The sequence below is a fragment of the Heteronotia binoei genome, chromosome 21, assembly GCF_032191835.1.
Source record: "Heteronotia binoei isolate CCM8104 ecotype False Entrance Well chromosome 21, APGP_CSIRO_Hbin_v1, whole genome shotgun sequence".
NCBI classification, from domain to species: domain Eukaryota; kingdom Metazoa; phylum Chordata; class Lepidosauria; order Squamata; family Gekkonidae; genus Heteronotia; species Heteronotia binoei.
Genome location: NC_083243.1, coordinates 141,928,630 through 141,951,431, shown reverse-complemented (window position 1 = coordinate 141,951,431; position 22,802 = coordinate 141,928,630). Strand labels below are relative to the sequence as shown.

The 22,802-nt window shown below is 40.6% G+C and overlaps 1 protein-coding gene across 1 annotated transcript in view; it reads right to left on the bottom strand.

Annotated features, from left to right (window-relative positions):
- The window catches only part of GALNT18 (polypeptide N-acetylgalactosaminyltransferase 18), a 555,510-nt gene that overhangs the window by 126,422 nt on the left and 406,286 nt on the right, over positions 1–22,802 (bottom strand). The window contains exons 4-5 of the mRNA XM_060262088.1: positions 8,610–8,793; positions 4,610–4,807 (exon numbers count right to left, since the gene is read on the bottom strand). Of these exons, the coding sequence (XP_060118071.1) occupies positions 4,610–4,807; positions 8,610–8,793 (382 nt within the window). The remainder of the gene's footprint in view (positions 1–4,609; positions 4,808–8,609; positions 8,794–22,802) is intronic.

The following is a 22,802-nucleotide window of genomic DNA, read 5'->3' as shown; positions in this document are numbered from 1 at the left end:
CTGCAACTCAGGAGGTTGATCCCCGGAGCTCCTTTACGGAGTCTAAGGTCAGCGTGGGCCTTAAAAGGAACGTGCAACAATTGGTTCTACAGCCCAATAAGGTTTGCATCACTGTTTGTCCTTATGGCAGGAAGACCCCATGCTGGAGAAGTAAACTTTTAGCTAAATCCCATCTCTGTGAACTTCTTCATCTGAACTATCACAAAATTGACTTGATTACCATTGAATCTCTTAATGATCAGTCTCAAATGCAGAGGATTCTGCTTACCTTTCAATCCTCCAACATTCCTTCACTAATTTTGAGGCGAAAGAATTACCTATGGTCAAAGGGGGTTTTCCCTGTTCGATCTTTTATTAACTCTCAAACTAATGCTCTGCTGCCTAACCTGTCCGCAGGGGTCAGGACACGAAGTAATCCCCATCTCTTGAAGAACGCATCATCTTCAGCGGCAAAATATAAGGCTGCAATGTGTCTTAAGGTATCCAGATCTGGTCAGTCCCAAGCAAACCCCGAGTTGCATAATGAGTCATCAGTGCAGCCCTCTATGGATGTGACGCATAGTCCCCTTAATGTTTCATTAGAAGATGACCTTTTGCAGTCATTTGGGAGCCTTTCAGCAAAAGATCAACAGGCGATACTCATAAGACTTGAAGGTACTAAGCTGCAGCTGCAAAGGTCTTTAGAGCCGGGGAAATCAGTTCCTTCAATCAACCTAGATCCTGCAGGCAACCCCCTGCCCCCTTGTCCCCCATCAGCTGACTTAATTGATCTGTCTATGGAACTCTCTCTAACTGGCTCAAGGGCACCCCAACATAATGGTTGTATTTTCACTGATGACTCCAGGGTTCTAGAAAGGATATCCATTATCGATTGACTACCAGCTAGGGAAGCCACAAGGAAGATCCACATCATCTCCTGGAACATTGCTGGGTGGAAGAGTAAAGCGAATGACTCAGATTTTTTGGACTTTTTGAAATCCTTTGATTGTGTCTTCCTTCAGGAAACATGGGCAGAAGACAGTTTTAGACTGACGGATTTTAAAGTTTTTAATCTCCCCGCTTATAGATCTCACTCTAAAGGTCGCAGTAAAGCAGGCATGGCTGCTTTGGTGAAATCCAGCTTACCATTTAAGGTGATCCTCTTGGATCCTTGCCCGCCAATTGCCCAGGCTTTATTGCTGTCCTCCCCAGCACTGACCCTAATCATGATTAATGTTTATTTAGCCCCTTCTAATGGTGAGCTGGAGTTTGATGCTGTCTGGGAGAAATTTTCTGACTATGTGACGTCTTTGTCTAGGAAATTCCATACTGCTCAGCTCATGATTTTTGGTGATTTTAATGCTCGGATAGGCAGTAACAATCAGAAATGGATCTCTCATTTTGGCTTTGAAGCGGTTGAATCCCCTCCACTACAACTATGTTTACCCCGTTGTTCTAAAGATACTTTAACCAATAAGGCGGGTCTTAGATTAATTGAATTCTGCATAGCGCACAATGTTATAATATTTAATGGTCTCTCCAAATTTCCAGCTGCAAATGACTTTACTTTTTTTTCCACAAGGGGTTGCAGTGTGATAGATTTTTGTGTGGGCTCATCCAACCTTCTGTCATCTATCGATAACTTTTACATCGATCCGCGCACAGAAAGTGACCACCTGCCCCTAACTCTATCCCTACGATTGGATCTGGAGGTTAATATGGTATCACCTTCCCAATCCATGAAGGCCCCTGAGAATGTTCTAAAAAAAATCAAGTGGTCCCCGGCCCTAGAAAGGGAGTTTTCTTCCCTCTTTGGTTCTGAAGCGCTATGCAGATTAAGGGATTCAATCATTAATTCCAATTCAGATGATTCAATCCTTTCAGGATTTTCATTATTAATTGATTATTGTAGTGCCAAAGCTAAACCGGTGATCTTGTCTAGGTCTAGTTTCTCCAGCTGGTTCGATACAGATTGTTTAGCTTGGAAACAAGAACTGAGAGCTCATTTTAAAGAGGCTTGTCACTCCAAAGACCAATCAAAAATTAAGGCCTACATTGCTTACAAGACAGCCTACCTGGAGCTTACTACATCCAAAAAGAAAGCTTTCTTTCAGAATAAATGGGACCAACTTTACCACTCGATAAAATCTAACGATAATAAGGCCTTCTGGAGAATCATTTCAGGTAATCTAAAAAACAATTCTGTTACTGACCCAAATATCTCTGAGCAAACATGGGTTGATTACTTCTCTAACATTTTTGCTGCCCCATGTGTATCCCCTCCCATCTTAGCAAACCCCTCAGTTACTGATATGCCGGTCTGGCCTCCAGTAACTCTAGAGGAAATCAGTGAGTTATTGAAGGATTTAAAAGCGGGTAAAGCACCTGGCCCTGATGGCCTTCCCGCTGAGGTATTCACAAAGTTTGCCGATTGGTGGCTCTTGCCCCTTGCAAAATTGTTCTCTTTTATCGATCTGCATGGCTCCATCCCTGACTCTTGGCTTGACTCTATAATTATCCCAATATACAAAAAGGGGGGGTTGGAGTTACCAGAAAACTTCCGCCCCATTAGTTTATTATCTATAGTGGGCAAATTGTATGCAAAACATTTAGAACTCCGATTAACTGACTGGATGCGCCTAGGCAACATCATAGGTCCTGAACAGATTGGCTTCTCCAAAGGCAAATCTGCTATGGATCACTGCTGCACTCTGGCCTTCCTTGCTGAAAAATATATGCATACCGGGTCAAAAAAATTATATGCTGCCTTCATCGATTTGAAGGGTGCTTTTGATTCAATAGATAGAGCCCAACTATGGATCAAGCTAGGTTACCTGGGAATGGACCCTCGTTTGCTGTTTCTCTTGAGGAAACTTCATTCTAATACCTTTTGCCAAGTGAAATTTTCTTCTAGCGGTGACTTGACTAGTAAAATCCCAGTGTTAAAGGGGGTAAAACAAGGTTGTGTGCTGGCCCCACATCTTTTCAATTTATTTTTAACTGACCTGGCACAATTTTTGACCCCTATCAATGGTCATCCGCCTAAACTTGCAGGCCGAGCGGTCCCCTTATTACTTTATGCCGATGACACTACCATCCTCTCTTGTACAAGAGTGGGCCTGCAAAGGTATTTGAACGCCTTTTATGACTACTGTAATTGTAATTCACTCTCTATCAATTATGCCAAATCTAAAGTAGTTGTCTTTTCAAATTGCTGGGGCCCACAGAGATGGTTTATTGGCAATTCAACAATCGAGCAAACAAAAAATTTTAAATACTTGGGGATCACTTTTAACCACAAGTTAAGCTGGGTTTCACATCGTAACAGCACCATCAACTTGGCTAAGTGTTCAGCTGCTCAAATTAAACAGTTTTTCTTTGCAAGGGGCAACCAATTAGTTCCAGCAGCTATTAAAGTATTCAAAGCCAAAACGCTTGCCCAAATCCTCTATGGTATCCCTATATGGATCTCAGCTTTTACCAGGAAAGTGGAGGGCATTCAAGCCTCATTCTTTAGACAAATTCTTGGTTTGCCAAAATGTGTGTCCTACTTTGCTCTCTGCTCTGAAGTGGGTCAGTCTTTGGTGGAGACAAAAGCCTGGATTGCAGTGTTTAAATTCTGGCTCAAAATTCATTTTAGAACAGATCCCAACAGCCTTCTTGATTGTATGAAAAGAGACCCATATATTTCGTCCTGGACAGCACTGCTTCTGTCTAAACTCAATCAATTGGGGTTAGAGGTAGATGATTTTTCTACCTCTGAAGAGTCATATATCTTCAGATGTATTAAACTGAGACTGTGGGAATTGGAGGAAACGAAATTACGGCCAACTCTCCCTTATACTTGCTCTCCAGCTTCCTTAGGTCTTTATGCTTTTTGTGGCAAAATGCCCAATTATCTATCAGACCTAACCACTCCAAGTCATCGCAGGGCATTTATGTTGGCCAGACTAAACGCGTTTCCCTCCAAAGTTTTACAAGGGAGATATCAGCGAGTCCCTTTAGCCGACAGACTTTGCTCCTGTGGAGCGAATACCCCTGACTCAATCCAGCATATATTGCTTGATTGTTCTTTTTACCATAACCTCCGTAAAGATTTATTTGGCAAGCTTTCTTTTTCTCCAGATTTGTCTATTCTGCCACCCTGTTATTATTTATTGAGTGATACTGAGGGGGTGGTTAGTGAGGCTGTGGCAAAATTTCTGGCTGACATCCTTAAATTTAATTCTGACCATGTTTGAATGTATCTGTAAGCTCGGTTTTATTTTGATTTTATCTCCAATGTTTAAATTTTTATATTCTGTGTATTTTTATCTGAATCTATTATGCCATTAAAGGTTTGGTATGGTATGGTATGGTAAGACAAAATTCAAGAGAACCACAAACTCAATGTTAGTCCTACAACCCTAAAAGTATAAGTTTGTGCCAAATTATGAGTGCAAGACTGAGCAGGACTACTGAGCAAGACTATGTTATTCGGTGGGAGTTACTTCTAGGAACATGTCCTTAGAATATGAATAGAGCATGGATACCACCTAGTATATAAAGCAACCCAGGGTTCCTTGTACTGACCATTTCTGGACAGATTATCACATACTCTGTTATTCTGTCAGTCAATTGTGAACTATACCTTATAGGAGCCGTAGTGTTCTCAAGCTTCCACCATGACTTCGGGGGATTTAAATATCGACACCATAACTCCCAGTCAAACCCCTGTGCCGATAAAGGATACTCTTCTATTTCGAAATTGTCATATTTTATATTATCAAATGATGGAGATATCACTCTTTTTCTGTTTTCCTTGATCCTGCTGAGAACTGGCTCAGCCCTAAACAAAGAGAAGACAAAGAGATTATTACACTTCAGCTTCTCTCCCTTTCTTTCTGTATATATGCCTATATAAGACAATCAATCAGAACTCAGGGATCTCAGTAAAAAGTTTAACTTCAGAAACTTTTTAATGGGTCTTACATAGTACAATTTTAAATCCTCCTTGCTTTGCTGCCACTCTTTTGCCTTGCTGTCAGAAGAAATATGGATTTTTCTCATCAGTGATGATTAACACTCTTTAACAAAGCAGTTATTAAGTTATCAATATCAAGAAGATCAGATTTAAAAAAACAGAAGTGTCCTAAGGAGAAAGACTTCATCCCTGATAAAAAACAAAAAACTTCTATCAAAATAGACATCAGAAAACAAAGCAAAAACTTAATGCAGGACATCTGAATGACAGGCCAGATGAGATGGCCAAATAACTGGAAGAAGATGGCAGATGTTAACATAGCCAAGTAAATTCTTGCCGTATTAGCAATTTGGAGCTTGTATTAACAAAGGATTAATTAAAACCTGTGGCAAAGCTCCAGCAGCAAAAGCATAATAGTTACTGCTTTACAAATTCCTCCTCTGACATTCATTTTTATGCCATGCAAACTGTAATTGAAATTATTTAATGAGAAAGGGCAGTTAATTCCGTTAGATATTTAATCTGGAAGAATGGAAGATTCTGGCATGCATAGTGCTTGATCTGTGAAGAAAGAGATGTGTTCAAGTCTTTCCAGAAGTTAAGCTCCCTGGACCAACTGTCCTGTGCCTTCACTCTTTGACATGGAGCTCAAATGTAACAATATTGCTCAGGTGCTCACTTATGTGGCTAAATATAAGATGGATTACCATTGATACAGATAGCAGCAATTTCCATGATCTTGGCAGCTGGACTGCTGTGACTTTGATCTTGGAAGCTGCAGCTTGTTACATCCATGACTATCTGGCTCTCACACTGGTTTCATCCATTCGAGTACAAGCTGGAAAGAGCAGTTCTGCTTGGATTGACTAAAAATACATTGCATGAACAGCCATTCAAATTTCAGTGAACTGCACTGCACTCTAAATTTGCTTGGAGTTGCTACCTTGTTCAATCAGATGCAGGTTGTAAAGATAAATAGTGTCAGTTAACATGTTATATGGTTTCACTTTTGTAGTACAGATTGCACTGGGGGAGGGGCTGTGGCTCAGTGGTAGAGTATCTGCTTGGCATGCAGAAGGTCCCTGGTTCAATCCCAGGTAGTATCTCCCATTAAAAGATCTGAAAGTAGACTTCTGCCTGAAACTTTGAAGAGCCACTGTGAGTCTGAGGAGACAACACTGACTTTGATGGACCAAATGTATAATTCAGTATAATGCAGTTTCACGTGTTCATATACATGCTTAATCCCAATATACCAGACACGTATACACTGAAATACTAACAGTGAAGATGCCTTCATCTTTTAAAAACCTCAGCAGTAGCTATTTCAACACTTAAGGTTACATTCTTTAAATATTAAACAAAATTACAGGCTCAACTATAAATTATTACATTACCTATGAAAACCCAGCTAATGTAAAATGAACTAGGGATGCTCGGATATCTGCCAAGTAAGCTTACTTTCAGTTCACCTGTGGTGATCATGTAGATAACTAATCAAGGGATGTTACGCTGTTCAAAACTTTTGTGTGTATATTCACAGGAACAGGCAACTTGAGAGATAAGCTTGTAACCAGCTTCTGATCTCCTGCTGAAGAAATTTTGCCCATCCTAGAAACTATTTTTTTTTGTGGGGGGGGGAGTGGCATTCAGAAGTTCAACTGATTTCTCTTCTCTTCTCCTCACTGCAAGCTAGCTTGGGCTACAAAGGAAAGCAGATAAACAAGCTCATCCTCTTCTCCCTTTGGCACTGCAGAGATTAAAATCACTGTGCCTCTCCCTGTCCAGCTTGGAGAAGAGGGAAAAAGAGAGAATAAGCATCATATTCCCACCTGATCCCCATCAGCTGTGAGTTGGCTTCTGACCAATAGGCATCTGCAAACAGTGACAGGGAACTGTCTGAGTTGTTCACTGCAATTCAATCATAACCCTGACTTAGCTCAGTCTTTGTGAGTGATAAACAAGGTAAATTCATCTGCTGAGAAGGTTTGCTGAGAAGTTCCCCACAACGAACTGCTTAGTTGCCCTCTCTCTGATAGGCAGACTTCTCAAGGCTAATAAAGCAGATTCAGTTGCTGGCTTGCTGCCTCCACAAATATCAATGTTGCAATGGGACATAGGCCACTCAATGAGCAATGTAAGAGAACAGCAACTGAGTTAATACATTATGTATTTCTCCTGGACTTCTGGCGTGCATTTATTTGAATTAATGCAGGGCTTTTTTTGTAGAAAAACCCCAACAGGAATTCATTGACATATTAGACCACACCCCCTGATGTCACCATTGTTTCACACAGGGATTTTTGTAGAAAAAGTCTAGTAGGAACCTATTTGCATATTAGGCCACACCCCCTGATGCCGAGCCAGCCAGAACTGCATTCCTGCTAAAAAAAAAAAGCTCTGAATTAATGTAACAGTCAAAAGAACTGAAGACGCTAGTGAATTCATAGAATAATAGAGTTGGAAGGAATCTCCAGAGTCATCTAGTCCAACCCTCTGCACAATGCAGAAAACTCACAAATACCTCCCCCTAAATTCACAGGATCCTCATAGCTGTCAGATGGCCATCTAATAATGCTGAGTTCATTGAATCCAATAGATCTCCAGGAGCTAAATATAATGGTCCAAAGTTTCACTCTGTGACATCAGGCACCCTCACATTTAACCCATCAATCAAGTTTAACTCATATGCATGGCATTAGAGGCACACATTTCATGCATGCATTTTAAAAATTAGACATCCTATTTTATCCATTATCTACTTATTGGAAGTTACCTAAAAGGTTTTTTTTAAAAAATATATAACTTAGTCCTACATCAAATTTACCTTAGTCCTACATCAAATTTTCACAAGCAAACATTTTTTTCTGGAAAAGATGGTGTATATAGAGGGTATAATATTTCCCATTTCCCCTCCCAATCACATTGTTTGCAGCTGTTTGCAGCTCTGAGCAGCTGTTGCCTTGGCACCAGTTTTTTTTTTAAGTCAACTCACTGGGTATTATGTAGTCAGCTTGAAGAGTTTATGACACCACATAAGCCCAGTTCACATTACAGTGAATGCACATATGGCCTGCAGGTACATGCAGGCCATATGTGCCTGCATGTACCTGCAGGTCATATTTGTAAGAAATAGCCAACATACATGCACTTTTTAAGTGAAAGAAGGGACCAATACCTGGATAAATATATGGCTTGTATCACATATTCAGTTGTTAAAAAAATTAAGTGTACATGGTACATGGACTGTACATATGTTCACTGTAGCCTGTATAAGGTTTGACTACATGGTAGCATAACAAAGAATGAGTGGGGCCTATTGCTATCCCTTGGAATGGGCAAACACTTTCAGTCAGTTGTATTCACAGTTCCTCTGTCACCCAAACATGGCTATGAAAAGGTCTGTAAAATCATCACCACAAACCAGTTAATTTTTTTCTTGGGAGGGGTGTGCAACACCAACACTATCCTTCATATATTTACTATCCTACTGAAAACAATAGCCAAAATCCCTTTGAACTGTATAGTCTTCCATAATATGACACTTGAAAGTGTGCCATTGTTTAAATTTAATACAGTCCTAGAGGATTTCTTCTAAACATGTCTGCAGTATTTTCTGAACTGTGTGAAACAATCTTTATAGATGCAAACGCAGCAAGACACATACCATCCCACGTTGAATTCTACATGAGCATCAAAGAGTGCAACTACTGGAGCCGTTGCTGCCCTCCAGCCACTAACACGAGAACGAATCAGCCCCTCTTGCTTGTTGTGTCGAACCACCTTGATGAACCCAGGCTTCCGTGCTGTCACCTCATCCACGTATTCTTTTAGTTTTTCTTTGAGTTCCTCTGTACAAGGAATACAAATCAAGTTAGGAACAGCTATCAAACCTGCAAGACTCAGCCATTTCCATCAGGATATAAACAACTGAGAACACCTGAGGGCTAAGCCTAATGCCTTTTGAGCATAAACCATAAAAAGAGAAGATCGGGGAAGCTTTGAAGATGGAAAGTTGGATGTGTCACTTGCACTAAATAAAAGTCAGTGATTTGGCTAGACACAGCAGTACAGGGAAATACATTTCAAGGCACAGAAGCTGCTCGTTACTTTTGCTGCAATTTGTTGTTGTTCAGTCGCACAGTTGAGTCCGACTCTTTGTGACCCCATGGACAAAGTCACGTCAGGCCCTCCTGTCTTCCACCATCTTCCAAAGTCTGCTCAAATTCGTGTTTGTAACATCAGTAACACAGTCCAGCCATCTCATCTTTTGCCGTCCCCTTCTTCTTTTGCCTTCTGCCTTTCCTAGCATCAGGATCTTCTCCAGGGAGTGCCGCAATAGCCTGCAGTTAAAAGCCAAAGGTGTCCATGGACAGGGAGCAAACAGGAGCCAGATCCCTAGCAGGATGCAAGTCTAGTCAGAAAGCATTTCAGCTGCAGTACTTGAGCAGCACCAATGGAAGTTTAGCCATGTGGTTCAGTGAGATGTGAACTGCACCTAAGGCCTGTTCTGAGACAGATCACCAATCGCAGGGCCCTCATCCTGAAGATTCTTGCTGGTGTATCTGCCGTCAGTGGCAAAATAAGCATTCTGAAAGTTTAGTACAGTAACAGGGTTGGTGATGTTTACCTGGCACAAGAGTCTGTGTATCACACCCTAAGCACATGTCAGGCTGCTAGTCATGTAGAATGTACTACTGATTATGAGCCTTGGAATAAATTTTCATGTCCATTATCCATGACTTGTTTGAGCTCTTAAAGTGAGTAACAGATTATTTTCTTGCTTTATGTTACAGCAAAGAAATAACTGCTTACATCTAACCACTGTTCAGTTGACACATTCTTCCATGCACAACACAGCAACACAGATGAAAATCAATCGCTCCTATTTATAAATATCACTAAACAATTGGAGGCAAAGCCAATGGTTAATTCTGTGCCTAACCACAGCACTTGGATAGAAACTGTCCTTAAATCTGTTTGTCCTAGCCTTCAACACTCTATATCGTCTACCTGACGGTAAGATCTCAAATAGCTAATGGCCCAGATGTGAAGGGTCCCTTAGGATCATTTGTATCTTCCTTTTACATCCCATATTATACAGATCCACCAATGAAGGGAGAGAACATCCACAAATCTTTTGTGCTCTTCTCGTCACTCTTTGGAGCACCCTTCTCTCTGCTTCCGTGCAGCTCCCAAACCACGCGCAGAGGCAATAAGATAAAATGCTCTCAATGGAACTACGATAAAAGGCAACCAGCAGACTCCCTGACAGTTGTAGTGATCTTAAGAGTCTTAAGTAGTATAGTCGTTGCTGGGCCTTTTTCTCTAGAGCTGAAGTATTTGCCCCCCATGTTAGATCCTGTTTCATGGTAATTCCCAGAAACTTCCATTCTGTCACCTGTTCTACCATAACACCATCAATAAACAACGGCTGGATGTCCAAACTATTCTTCCTGTAATCCACTATAATTTCCTTTGTCTTATTTATATTAAAAATAAGATTATTTACTTTACACCAAAGGGACAGCTGTTGAACTTCCCTCCTATACGCAGACTCATCATCCTCAGAGATGAGCCCTACCAACGTTGTATCATCTGCATACTTAATGATTTTGTTACTCAGACTGCTAGAAACACAATCAGACGTGTAAATAGTGAAAAGAAGTGGACTCAAGACACATCCCTGAGGGGTGCCAGTATTTAAGATCTTCACGGAGGAAATATATCCATCCATTTTAACCCTTTGTGAACGACCTGACAAAAAATTCAAAATCCACTCACATATAGAGTCCGACAGCTTCAAATCTTTAAGCTTAAACAACAATCTATGGGGTGATATTGTATTAAAAGCAGAACTAAAATCTACAAACAACATTCTAACATACGTCTCCTTTTTATCCAAATGCGATAAAGCAGTATAAAGAACAGTATTAACAGCATCCTCAGTAGATCTATTTTTCCTGTAAGCAAACTGATATTCATCAAAAATAACAGGAAGGCAGGAAATAATATATTTTCGAACTAATTGTTCAAAACACTTCATTATAACAGAAGTCAAGGCCACTGGCCTATAGTCATTTAAAACCTTTGCTGGCATCCTCTTTGGTATTGGGACAATAAGGGAAGCCTTCAAACAAGTGGGAACAATGGATTGTGACAAAGAACGATTGAAAATCTCAGTCCACACCCCGGCTAACTGCCCTGCACATTCCTTTACTACACAACCAGGGATATTATCGGGACCTGCAGCCTTTCTAGAATTTACTGCCTTCATTATACACCTAACATCGTGCTCCCTCACAACGAAAGGAGCACCTCGCTCGGTCCCCAACGATGATGTTACTGGTAATTCCGCTTTCTTTTGATCCACTTCAAACCGGGCATAAAAAGTATTTAACTCCTCTGCCAGCTCCTGCTTTCCATTCGTACTAGCCTTTAGTGCCTTGAAATTAGTTAACTGCTGAATCCCCTGCCAGGCTTGTCTCAAATTATTCTGAGAAAGCCATTCTTCTATCCTGCCCTTATATGCAGCTTTGGCCTGTTTAATACCCCGCTTCAAATTTGCTCTGGCCACACTGTAAAGTGAGGCATCCCCAGACTTAAAAGCCTTATATCTCCTATGCAAGAGAAACCTAACAGTGCCAGTCATCCATGGCTTTTGATTTGGATAGGTTCGAATACACTTGTTTGTTGTAACAGTATCAATACAGTGGGCCATATACCCCAAAACTGTATCTGTATAACACTCTAGGTCTGGATGTTCAAAGATGTCCCAATTTGTTTGTTCAAAGCAGTCTTGAAGCTGCATAGTCGCCCCCACAGGCCAGCATCTCACTGTCCTAGTTACAACCACCCTGCCTAGTTACTAGTTACTGCCTAGTTAAGGCAGGACACTGAGGCTGAAGTGCAGGGCCTTGATATATAACCACTAAAGGATGCCCCCAAACAGGCAGAATCAAGAGTATATATTATAATATCAATTGGGGTGGGGGTGGGGTACTTTCCATAAAAACAGTGTTCCAGAGTCTCTTGTTTCCTAACTGCATCACTTATTTATTTATTTTTGCGAATTTATAGACTGCCCTTTTCCATAATGGGCTCATGACGGATTACAGCACAATGGGGCAGTTAAAATCCAACAATAAAACAGTTACAAAGTTAAAACAGTTAGAACCATTAAATAAAAATTAAATAGGGCAGCATGGGTGGTATGAACATAATTCACAAACTGAGACATAGAAGTCATAGGTGTCTTGGATGTCAAATGTCAACAGTATCGGCCCGGTCCCTGGCTATCAGGATGGTAAAGGAGTGCAGGGAGGCCAGTTAGATGGTATAATCAATAAGAAAATAAATGAAATGAAATGAGGATGCCCGCTTGCCTCAGCCAAAAGCCTGGCAGAACAGCTCTGTTTTGCAGGCCCTTCAGAATGGCAGAAAGTCCGGTAGAACCTGCATCTCCAAGGCAAGCTGATTCCACCTGGTTAGAGACAGAGCCGAAAAGGTCCTGGCCCTGGTCAAGGCAAGCTGGACATCCTTTGGGCCAGGGATAGTCAGGAGATGTTGGCTGGCTGATCGTAGTAGCCTCCAGGGCTCGTATGGGGAGAGACTTAATGATACATTCATTGTTGAGAGGGAAAGAGGGAATTGTGGGGAGGGGGGGAAAAGCAAATCTTCCAGGTCAGGCTTCCAGTATATAGACCCTGATTTCCCCAGAATCAGCATTACAAGCAAACACAGCCGTGGCAACAAATGAAGCATTTCTAATGTTGCTAAACATTTATTTAAAACTCTTCGCACATAGGCTCTGACTTTACTTGATCAATTCTGGACCACGTGGCATACAAAAAAACACTGAATGCTATATAGGCTTGCCAATCCCCAGGTCCCAGCAGGGGTTCTTCCACTTTCCTAGGCTCCTTCCCACCCCCAGTCAGCTGGTCGGCAAGGGAAAGCCCCACCCCCAGAGGACCCCCTTTCCACCTCCAGAGGTTTCAGTCTTGGATTAAAAGACTTCCTCTTGGGATGGTGTGTCTGTGTTACTTTGAAGAAGTTGGCAGCAACTCATGAGTACAAAGGCCAATCCTCCTTCAGAAACGAAGGTGGGGGGGAGGGAAACGCCTGCTGAGCACTTCATTATTCCCTATGTGGAGATCAATTCTCATAGGGAATAATGAGGAATTGATCTGGAGGTTTCGGGGGCTCTGGGGGAGCCAAATTTTCAGTATAGTATCTAATGCCTCTCCCCAAAATACCTCCCAAGTTTCAAAATGATTGGACCAGGGGGTCCAATTCTATGAGCCCCTATCCTTCATTATTTCGTATAGAAGGAAGACATTTTAAAAGATGTGCTGTCCCTTTAAATGTGATGGCCAGAACTCCCTTGGAGTTCAATTATGCTTGTCACATCCTTGTTCCTGGCTCCGTGCCCAATGTCTCCTGGCTCCACCCCCAAAGTTTTCTGGCTCCACCCCCAAAGTTCCCAGATATTTCTTGAATTGGACTTGGCAACCCTAATGCTATAGGTATGCTCTTGATTAAGACATAAGGCTATAGAACAAGAGGCCTCAAGAAAATCACTAAGCCTTTGTCACTTCACTAAATTTCCTTGTGGTCCAGCATTGTTCTATTGTTTTATTCTGTTCTGTATTATGAGCCAATATGTGTACTTACCTTTCTGACCTCTGAAGAAGACCAATTTAGGTCAAAACGCATCAGGTCAAGTTGAGTGGGTTCCCATTGAGGTTTTATGATTTTACATAGGATAGAGGCTTATGATGGGCCCTTAAATGGTTTTAGCTTTCAACAATAAATACATGTATGTTGATTTATGATTTTTTTACACTTTGTTTTTAATGTTCGGTCCTTTAATTGCATATTAACCTTTTAGGTTTTTTACTTTAAACATTTATTTAGCCAGCAGTATGATACACTGACCCACAGACTTAAAGCAAGGCATTTGTCATCTGTCATATTCCCAACCACATCTCGACAACAACATTCTTCCTCTCACTCATCATTAACTAATGCACTTCAAGCCCTAAAAGCTAAGAACATAATGTCCACACGAACAGCTACATGAAACTAAGAACTTTGCAAAAGACTATAAACATTGAACAAACAAGCTATTTAGGATTACCAATGCCCAGTTAGGGGCAGGGGATCCTCCCAATTGGAGGTTCTTCCCCCCCACTGCAGCGTTATCAGAAAAGGGAGGGGGAGGGAAATGTCTGCTGGGCACTCCATTTATACCCTATGGAGACTGATTCCCATGGGACATAATGGAGAATTGATACATGGGTATCTGGGGCTCTAGATGGGCTGTTTTTTGAAGAAGAAGCATCAAATTTTCAGCATAGCAACTGGTGCATCTCCTCAAAACACCCCCGAAGTTTCAAAAAGATTGGACCAGAGAGTTCAACTCTATGAGCCCCTACAAAAGGTGCCTCATCCGTCATTATTTCCAAATGGAGGGAAGGCATTTAAAAGGAGCACAGTCCCTTTAAATGTGATTGCCAGAACTCCCTTTGCTTGTCACACCCTTGCTCCTGGCTCCACCCACGAAGTCCCCAGATATTTCTTGAGTTGGACCTGGCAACCCTAAGCTTTTAGTTGACTTTTGTAAATTTTGTTTTTCTTTAAAAATGGAGTGTAAATCACAGGAGAGTCCCAAGTCTTCAAACAGTGGGAGATAAATAGAAACAACAGGGGGTTATCTTCCTGTTTTGGGAAGAGACTTTCACTCTTTGTGCTGATGCTCCTCCCCACCCCTCTCCAGCATCACTTGAACAATGGCAACAATTCTAGGAAGAGCTGAGCAATTTGTGTAATGGGAGCATAATCCCTAACACACATTATAATGGCCTCCAGTACCTGATATCCAGGCAGTGGTATGTCAGTGTAAGTTATATATATATATATATATATATATATATATATATATATATATATATTCCTTCTTTTTGCCTGGTGAAGCAATGGCAAACCACCCCACATCAAGTCTACCAAAATGTGATTTGACATCACCCCATGAGTCGGTAACAACTCAGTGCTTGTACAAGGGACTACTTTTACTTTTTAAAGAAATACATTGTCTCAACTAGATCCCCCTACACGCCAAAAATGTTTTTCATTGAACATTTGGTACATCTGTAATTCTGAGCAAATGGATAAACAGTTATTCTCACCTGCAATTAAAGATCACTGCATAAGACAATACTGCATGTGAAATGCTTCTGTATGTGAAGAACACCTGCCATTTTTTTAAAAGATGTTTTCTTTCCCTTATGTATCCAGCACAAATGACTTGTGCTTACTTTTAAAACTCCCATAGCCTTGGCCAAGCCCATTTTTCTTCCAGATTTCCTAATGTATCTCTCCCCATAATCACTTTTCATGCTCCTACCACCCTCGATTGGTTTAAAGTCTCCTGTGGTTTTAAATGATTCTTGACAGCTTCTGTAGACAGCCATCAGCTTTAAGTCCATGTTCACAAAATCATGAACCCAGAACCAGTCAGGGGTGATAGACACATGAACACAGGTGCCACAAATGCATATGCCTAGCTAGATGAAATAACTGTTTCAAAAAAGTGTTATTGTTTTATGAATCAGGCCACAGCTGCTACTTGCATCCTTCACCAAATCTTAGTCAGCCTTAACTTCAGAATGTCTTTCATAGTTGCCAATTACAGAATCTTGCTGATCCAAACGCCTAAATGCTCGCTTGCTGGGAAAACAGGAAAGAGAGAACTGCCACCCTACATCATTATAGAGTACCATGATCACCACTTATATTATATTGTAGTGATACAGCACCATGAAATGAAATGTTTTTAAATAATTTTAAACATGTAGCTTTTTTATTGGTTAATTTGTAAAAATGAATGTTGTTAGCCGCCCTGAGTCCGCTTGCAGAGAGGGTGGGATAGAAATTTAAAGTAATAAATAAATAAATAAATAAATAATTTAATTCCTCGTCCAGTATCAAGCCAGCTTTTAATTAAAGAGAAAAATGTCCATGGGATACATATAGCACATTGATGAGTAGGTTTTGTGATCCATAGACCCAAATACTTGGTTCAGGGTGAATGTACAGTTAAAATCTCGAGGAAGTGAGGAACTGAGATTTTTTTCTTGGGATTTGTGCCACTGCCAGGCAAAACTAAGGTACATGCACATCACTCTTCCATGACTTTCAAAAGAATATAGAACAACAAGCAATCTAATAAGCATGAGCTCAAAAAGCAGATATTGGTCCCAATACACCAGCTTTGAAAACAGAAGATCTTCCACTTAGAGCAACATTAAAGTGTTTAGCTATGCGCACAGCATGCCTTTACTGGGTCAAAAGCATAATGGGAAAGCATTACTGGGAAATGTAGCACACAACCTCAAGGATTTCAAGATCAATACTTTAAGTACAATCATTATTTGTTCAGCCTCTATCCAAAGACTGTTTTGTTTCTTCCATTTTTTTACTCTACTGTACATAGGGTTGCCAAGTCCAATTCACGAAATATCTGGGGACTTTGGGGGTGGAGCCAGGAGACATTAGGGGTGTGGCCAAGATCAAGGCTGTGACAAGCATAATTGAACTCCAAAGGGAGTTCTGGCCATCACATTTAAAGGGACGGCACACCTTTTCAATTCCTTCCTTCCATAGGAAATAATGAAGGATAGGAGCACTTTCTTTTGGGGCTCATAGAATTGGACCCCCTGGTCCAATCTTTTTGAAACTTGGTAGGTATTTTGGGAAGAGTCACTAGATGCTATACTGAAAATTTGGTGCCTCTACCCCAAAAAACAGCCCCCCCAGATACCCGTGGATCTATTCTCCATGATTTTCTATGGGAATAAATCTCCATAGGGAATAACTGAGTTCCCAGCAGACATTTCTCTCCCCTCCCCCCGCTTTCTGACGACCCTGAAGCGGGGGGAGGGCCTCCAAACCGGGGGATCCCCTGCCCCCACCTGGGCAACCCTAACTGTACATGAGTCTCTTCTACTAGTTTGTATTAAACATCTAAACCAAACCTTCGTTATAATCAGGCCTCCTGTCCTAAAAGAAAATCTGGGGTTCTGGAAATAGCTGATATCAGTGTGGGAAGGGGCAGTAGAAGGCAGGCACATTGTTGATGGGTGTTCCCAAATTCTGAATTTCTCCCTGGAGTTTGAAATTATCCATGATTCCAAACTGAAAGCAGTAGGGATAGGAATTATTTATTCATTGTTTGCACCTTTATTTCAGCTTTATATCTCTCTGTGAAAGAGAGCTATGTGTATAAATTTTGAAACAGCTTTCAGTTTCCAAGTCATATGTTGCCACAGTGCATGTATACATTGATGAAACATGACCACATGTATCTATTGACTTTGTTTATTGCCTGCTGCATAAACAAACAACAAAAGACCACTGATGTAACTCTATGAACAGCTGAATCAAAATTATTTGTTCTGGTATTTTCTTCTTTCATAGGAATGCACATGTCAATTAATGAAACATGGCCTCCTAAAAATCTTGATATATATGATAATATCAAAGATACTGTTTTACAGTAGTTAGCCAGTGCACATGTATGCATTGGAAACAGAGAGAGAAGAGAGATGGATAAGCAAAAGTACATAGTTGAAGCAAAGCCAATTCTAGAATTAATTCTAGAGATTCTCCAAATTTAACTGGAATTAAGGTAATTTGGAATTAAATGGGAATATACTGTTTACAGAAAGAATAAAGGAACAGAACAAGAAAACTGCTCATCTCTGTGTTCACAGTTAAAGTTTGAAGGACGCTGCATTTTAAATTCATTTCCATTATTTTCCTGATTTTTAAATGTATTAAGTTTGTACTTTTGACAAGCAAACTTTGTAATATAGCTAATTCAGTTTATAACAGCAATTAATAACAAGAATCTGTAACATGGCTTAAGGCACATGGGCCATAATCACACACAGCCTAAGGCTGCCTGTGTTATCTACCTTTCTTAAATTGTCCTGGGAAAATAACGGGGTACCAAAAATACATCTATCTTCAGGTAGAGCCCACCACCTCTTCACACAGATTCTTGTCAACAGTGTCCTGAGCAAAACTGTTTTATTTTTGAGTCACATGCAACTTCTTCATTAACAAAAGCTTGTAGGGTGGTACATTCAAAAGCACTGGAATTCCAAAAATCCTTTTTTTTTAAAGAAAAAGACACAAAAGAAGTCCACTTAGCCTCAACCTGGGCCAGGGCATTTTCTGTCCTGGACACTACCTGGTGGAACAAACTCTCATTGGAGATCAGGGTCCTTCAGGGACTGTTGCACTTCTACAGGACCTGTAAGACAGAGCTGTTCCACCAGGCATTTAACTGAGGTGGTGGACATTTTCTTATTCTGAAGCCTCCCTGCTGCAGGGACCCTGATGAAATAATTCTGTCGAGTCATTTACTTTATACCAGCTGGGGGATGTATGGGAGGAGTGGAGGCAACTGACACCATCATCTGCAGAAATGGAGTTTGTTTTTTAGAATGTTATATTGTTTTATTATATGAATCCGATTTTAATATCTGAATTGATTGTAGTAACCCACTCAGAGCCCATTCGAGGAAGGGTAGGTTATAAATTGAAAATAATAAATAAATTAAATAAATAAATAATAAAATGTCTCTTCTGTCCATTCCTGGGATCTGGCTGTAATTTGATTTCTATGTACTTGGTAGACACAGTAGCAGAAATGAAACAATGAATCCAGTAGGCTTTGTAAACAAGGCGAAGAGTGTCAGAAGGGATTAAGAAGTGGTAAAATGGCAAATGAAAGCCTGAAAGAGGCCATGTGCCTTTCACTGTCAGTGGATCAATCATTCCTCTGGAGATGCTGAGTTCTAACGTGATTTCTTTGCCTAGAATTCATCATATTCTTTAATGCTTAGACAGAAAAAACCCAACAGTTTTGTCCTACGGCCTTATCTTGTTTTAAAAGTTTTATTTTGACACAAATGAGATTCAAGCAGAGGGCTGGGGCTGGTTTTTGGTAGACATCAAAGTCACCTTCTGGGTTGGTGTACTTTTCTAACCCTCAGTTGAATGAATTGCTTGTCAGAAATATATCATCCCAATGTTTCTGATGTATGGGCCAGGCTGCTAGAACCTTAAAGCAGCAAAGCGTTTCTTGTAGAATATAAGGAATCTCAAGTGTGAAATTTGTCATACAATTCATATAGACTTGGACTTTCTCCATCTGCAAAAGAAGATGGCTTTGAATTTAATTGCCTTTGACAGTCTCAGAACACAGTGCCAAGCTGTGCTGGTGGAGATGGAGATTATCTAATCTAAGAGGTTATAATTTTTATGGGCAGTGGCCCAAGAGTCCAACCTCCTCATCACAACAAAGTATTTTTACAATGTAATGTACCTCATGAATTTTTAAAAATCCCAAACCCACTTTGTAATCTTGGCATTTTTCAGACTATTTTAAAGTTACATTTTCATTGAGGATTGCTGCTCAAACCCACACAGAAAGGGCAGGTATGTGTATATGTGTGTTTAATTTGTATGCCATTGGCAAAACATTTAAATGCTAGAAGATGCCTGCACTAAAACAAGCAGACATTCCCATTAGCAGTGCCAACATCAGCAGCCAATCATTGCCCTCTTTATTTCATTCAAACTGCAAAGTAAATTACTGCATATGCCTGGGCAACATTTTCAAACACATTTTAGTATCACTTTTCAGTCTTTCTTGGCAAGATCACATTTGGAGGTGTATAACAAATTGTGTCTCTTAAAATGTACAGAAAGCTTTTCACAAAACTAGTATCACACCCTCCTAGTTTACAATTCAAATTAGAAGGCTTTCAGGTCAAAACACATTTCTTCCAAAAATATTGTGCAATATCCTCTGAGGCATGGTGGATTGGGGTAAGCTCCATCATCATTTTACTCTATTTCAAGCAGTTCAGAAGCAGTTAATCCTAGGTATTAAATCAATTTATCTGAATTAAGGTCTCCCTTGCATTACCCTTTTAAATGTCCCTCAGATGCCTGGGTTACCCTTTCAAGAGCCAGTCTAGGCATATGCTGAGAGTTCTCTTGACCTCTTCAGCTAAGTGTCAAGAACCCCCACATACACAATCCACCCACCCACCCAAACCCAAAGAACAAAAAGTGATATAAGGAAACTTTTTAAAAACTGTTGTCAAACCAATCATTGTCTGAGTCAGGCTCTCAGAGCAGCAGCTGAAGCCAGCCACACAATCTCCAGACTCCAACCAAACTAGCTAAAGAGCATTGTTTCCCTCTTACCAGAAATCCTATTGGCCAAATCATCCTTGCTCCTTCTCTCCTCTCTCCCTCCTGTTCCCTGGGAAAGCAAGCTAATGCAACCTTGCAACCCTGCAATGCCATGCTATTGGCAAAAGCACTGCATTGTGGTAATTGGCTCATTGCCATTGTTATGCTGCAGATATCACCCTTCCCCCACTGCCCTGAAAAGCAGAGCAAATGGCAGGAAAGAGCAGGAAAGAGAAGACCTTTAAAGTTTAAACACTCCAGCTGCTGTTCAGCAAAGAAAGGATTTTATTTTCCAAATATATTTGGGATTCTCTATTCAGCTGTTGAATACACATCAGAGAATCTTAACAGTGCAGATATGGTATTATTCTGGTACACATGCTGCTTGGTTTCGGCCAAATGTACATTCCCTACTCTTAACTAGACTCAGGAAATAAATGGATGAAATATATTAAATATAAAGTGAGCCATCCTTTTGTCGAAAAGTTCATCTTAAAAGCAACCACCTTGATTGGTTGAAATTATTTCAGATTCCAGCATGAAAATCATGATCAGTATTTGTGACAATAAAGGAAAAATATTACAGAAAACAAACTGATTCCTAAGGCAATGTCTAACACCTGAAAGAGGACTAAGTGGTGTCCTTTCAATCATTGTTTTTTAGTTAACCAGAATATCAGTAGGTCAGTTAGGTCAGTTAGCTCTGTCCCAAACAAATATTAGCTCAAGAAATATTTATTGATCCTGAAATGACAAATAACATAATTTAACTCTCTGATCACCTCACACACCACCAAAGATAGAAAATTAAGTACATGATATCTTGGATTTAGGTGTACACTTTGGCTTCTTTTTATGTCTCTCAAAGCCTCTCTCCAGATCCCTGGGTTTTCCAGCTCCTGCCAGGCCCATCATTATTTTATTTTACAAAATTCATGCCCCACCTTTATATCCCAATAGAACTCCCCTCTCAGATCTCTAAGATAGCCTTCACTATGAATTTTCTTTCATTCTTCTTTTTTCTCATCTAACCTTTCTTCTCTTCTCATGTTTTTCAGAAATATTTACACTTCCATGCAATTCTCTCATGGAATAGGCAGGATTGAGATATATTAGGCATCTAAATTATCAAAGATAGTAATTGTTGAATCAAGTAGAAATATGAAGTATTTGCACAGCAGCCAAGAAGGTCAGAGCGCCTGCTCCGGCTGCAACGCCACTGAGGATGTTCTCCGCAGCTGAGAATGAAACGTCTGGAAGGAAAACTTTCTCCAGTAGAACACGGCACTTGAGCCCGAAAGATTCTACAAACCCTAATGATGTTACCAGCCATGAAAACCTGAAATCTTTGATGAAGTATTTTATTTGGACTTGCCAAATGTTTGAACTGTGCTTTGCCCTTTACATTTCCTTTCTGTCTCACCTTCAGTCTATACAATTGTAATAAATAAAGGCTAACCCTTCTAAGATGATGGTCTAATTGTTTTAAGGAAAAAATACCACACCAGTCTGAAATCTCTGTATACAAGGACTCAGGACCCAAAAGCTCTAGAGCTGTGGGTTCATGTGTATTCACATACATCTACTTCCCACTGGTTCCAGGATAACAAAAATAAAAAGAGAAACACCATTGAGGATAGAATAGAAAAGGCTTTCATTTTCAGGGGAGAAGGGAATTGCAGTGGAGGGACCACAATTCAAGTGCAGTTTAATTTAATTTAATTTAATTGCAGTGGAGGCACCACAGTTTTAAGAAGGATATAGACAAGCTGAAACATGTCCAGAGGAGGACAATGAAGATGGTGAGGTGTCTGGAGACCAAGGAAAGGTTGAAGGAGCTGTGTATGTTTAGCCTGGAGAGGAGACAACTGCGAGGTGATATGATCACCATCTTCAAGTACTCGGAGGGCTGTCATGGTGCAAAGTTGTTTTCTGTTACCCCAGAAAATCAGACCCAAAACAACAGATTGAAATGAAATCAAAAGGGTTTTCAACTTAACGTTAGTCCTGACAGCTAGAGCTGTGAATTCTGTGAATTAGGCAGATCATGAGAAGGGCGACGAAGATGGTGATGGGTCTGGAGACCAAGTCCTATGAAGAAAGGTTGAAGGAGCTGGGCATGTTTAGCCTGGAGAGGAGGTGGCTGAGAGGTGATATGATCATCTTCAAGTACTTGAAGGGCTGTCATCTAGAGGATGGTGTGGAATTGTTTTATGTGGCCCCAGAAGGTAGGACCAGAATCAATGGGTTGAAATTAAATCTAAAGAGTTTCCGGCTCAACATTAGGAAGAAGACATAGGAGATTGTAAGAGAGACAAGGACAACCTCTGCCAGAGCTATGGCTGACCCAAGGCCATTCCAGCAGGTGCAAGTGGAGGAGTGGGGAATCAAACCTGGTTCTCCCAGATAAGAGTCCGCACACTTAACCACTACACCAAACTGGCTCTCTTTAGTTGTTGGCACAGCACTTCTCTGTTTCCTTTATTTTTAAGAAATTTAAAATTTAAATCAATGGGCTTAGACTGCAGTAACTACATAGGAATAGCTCAATACTGGAAGAAAAGGTCTGCTCCAACAGTTAGAA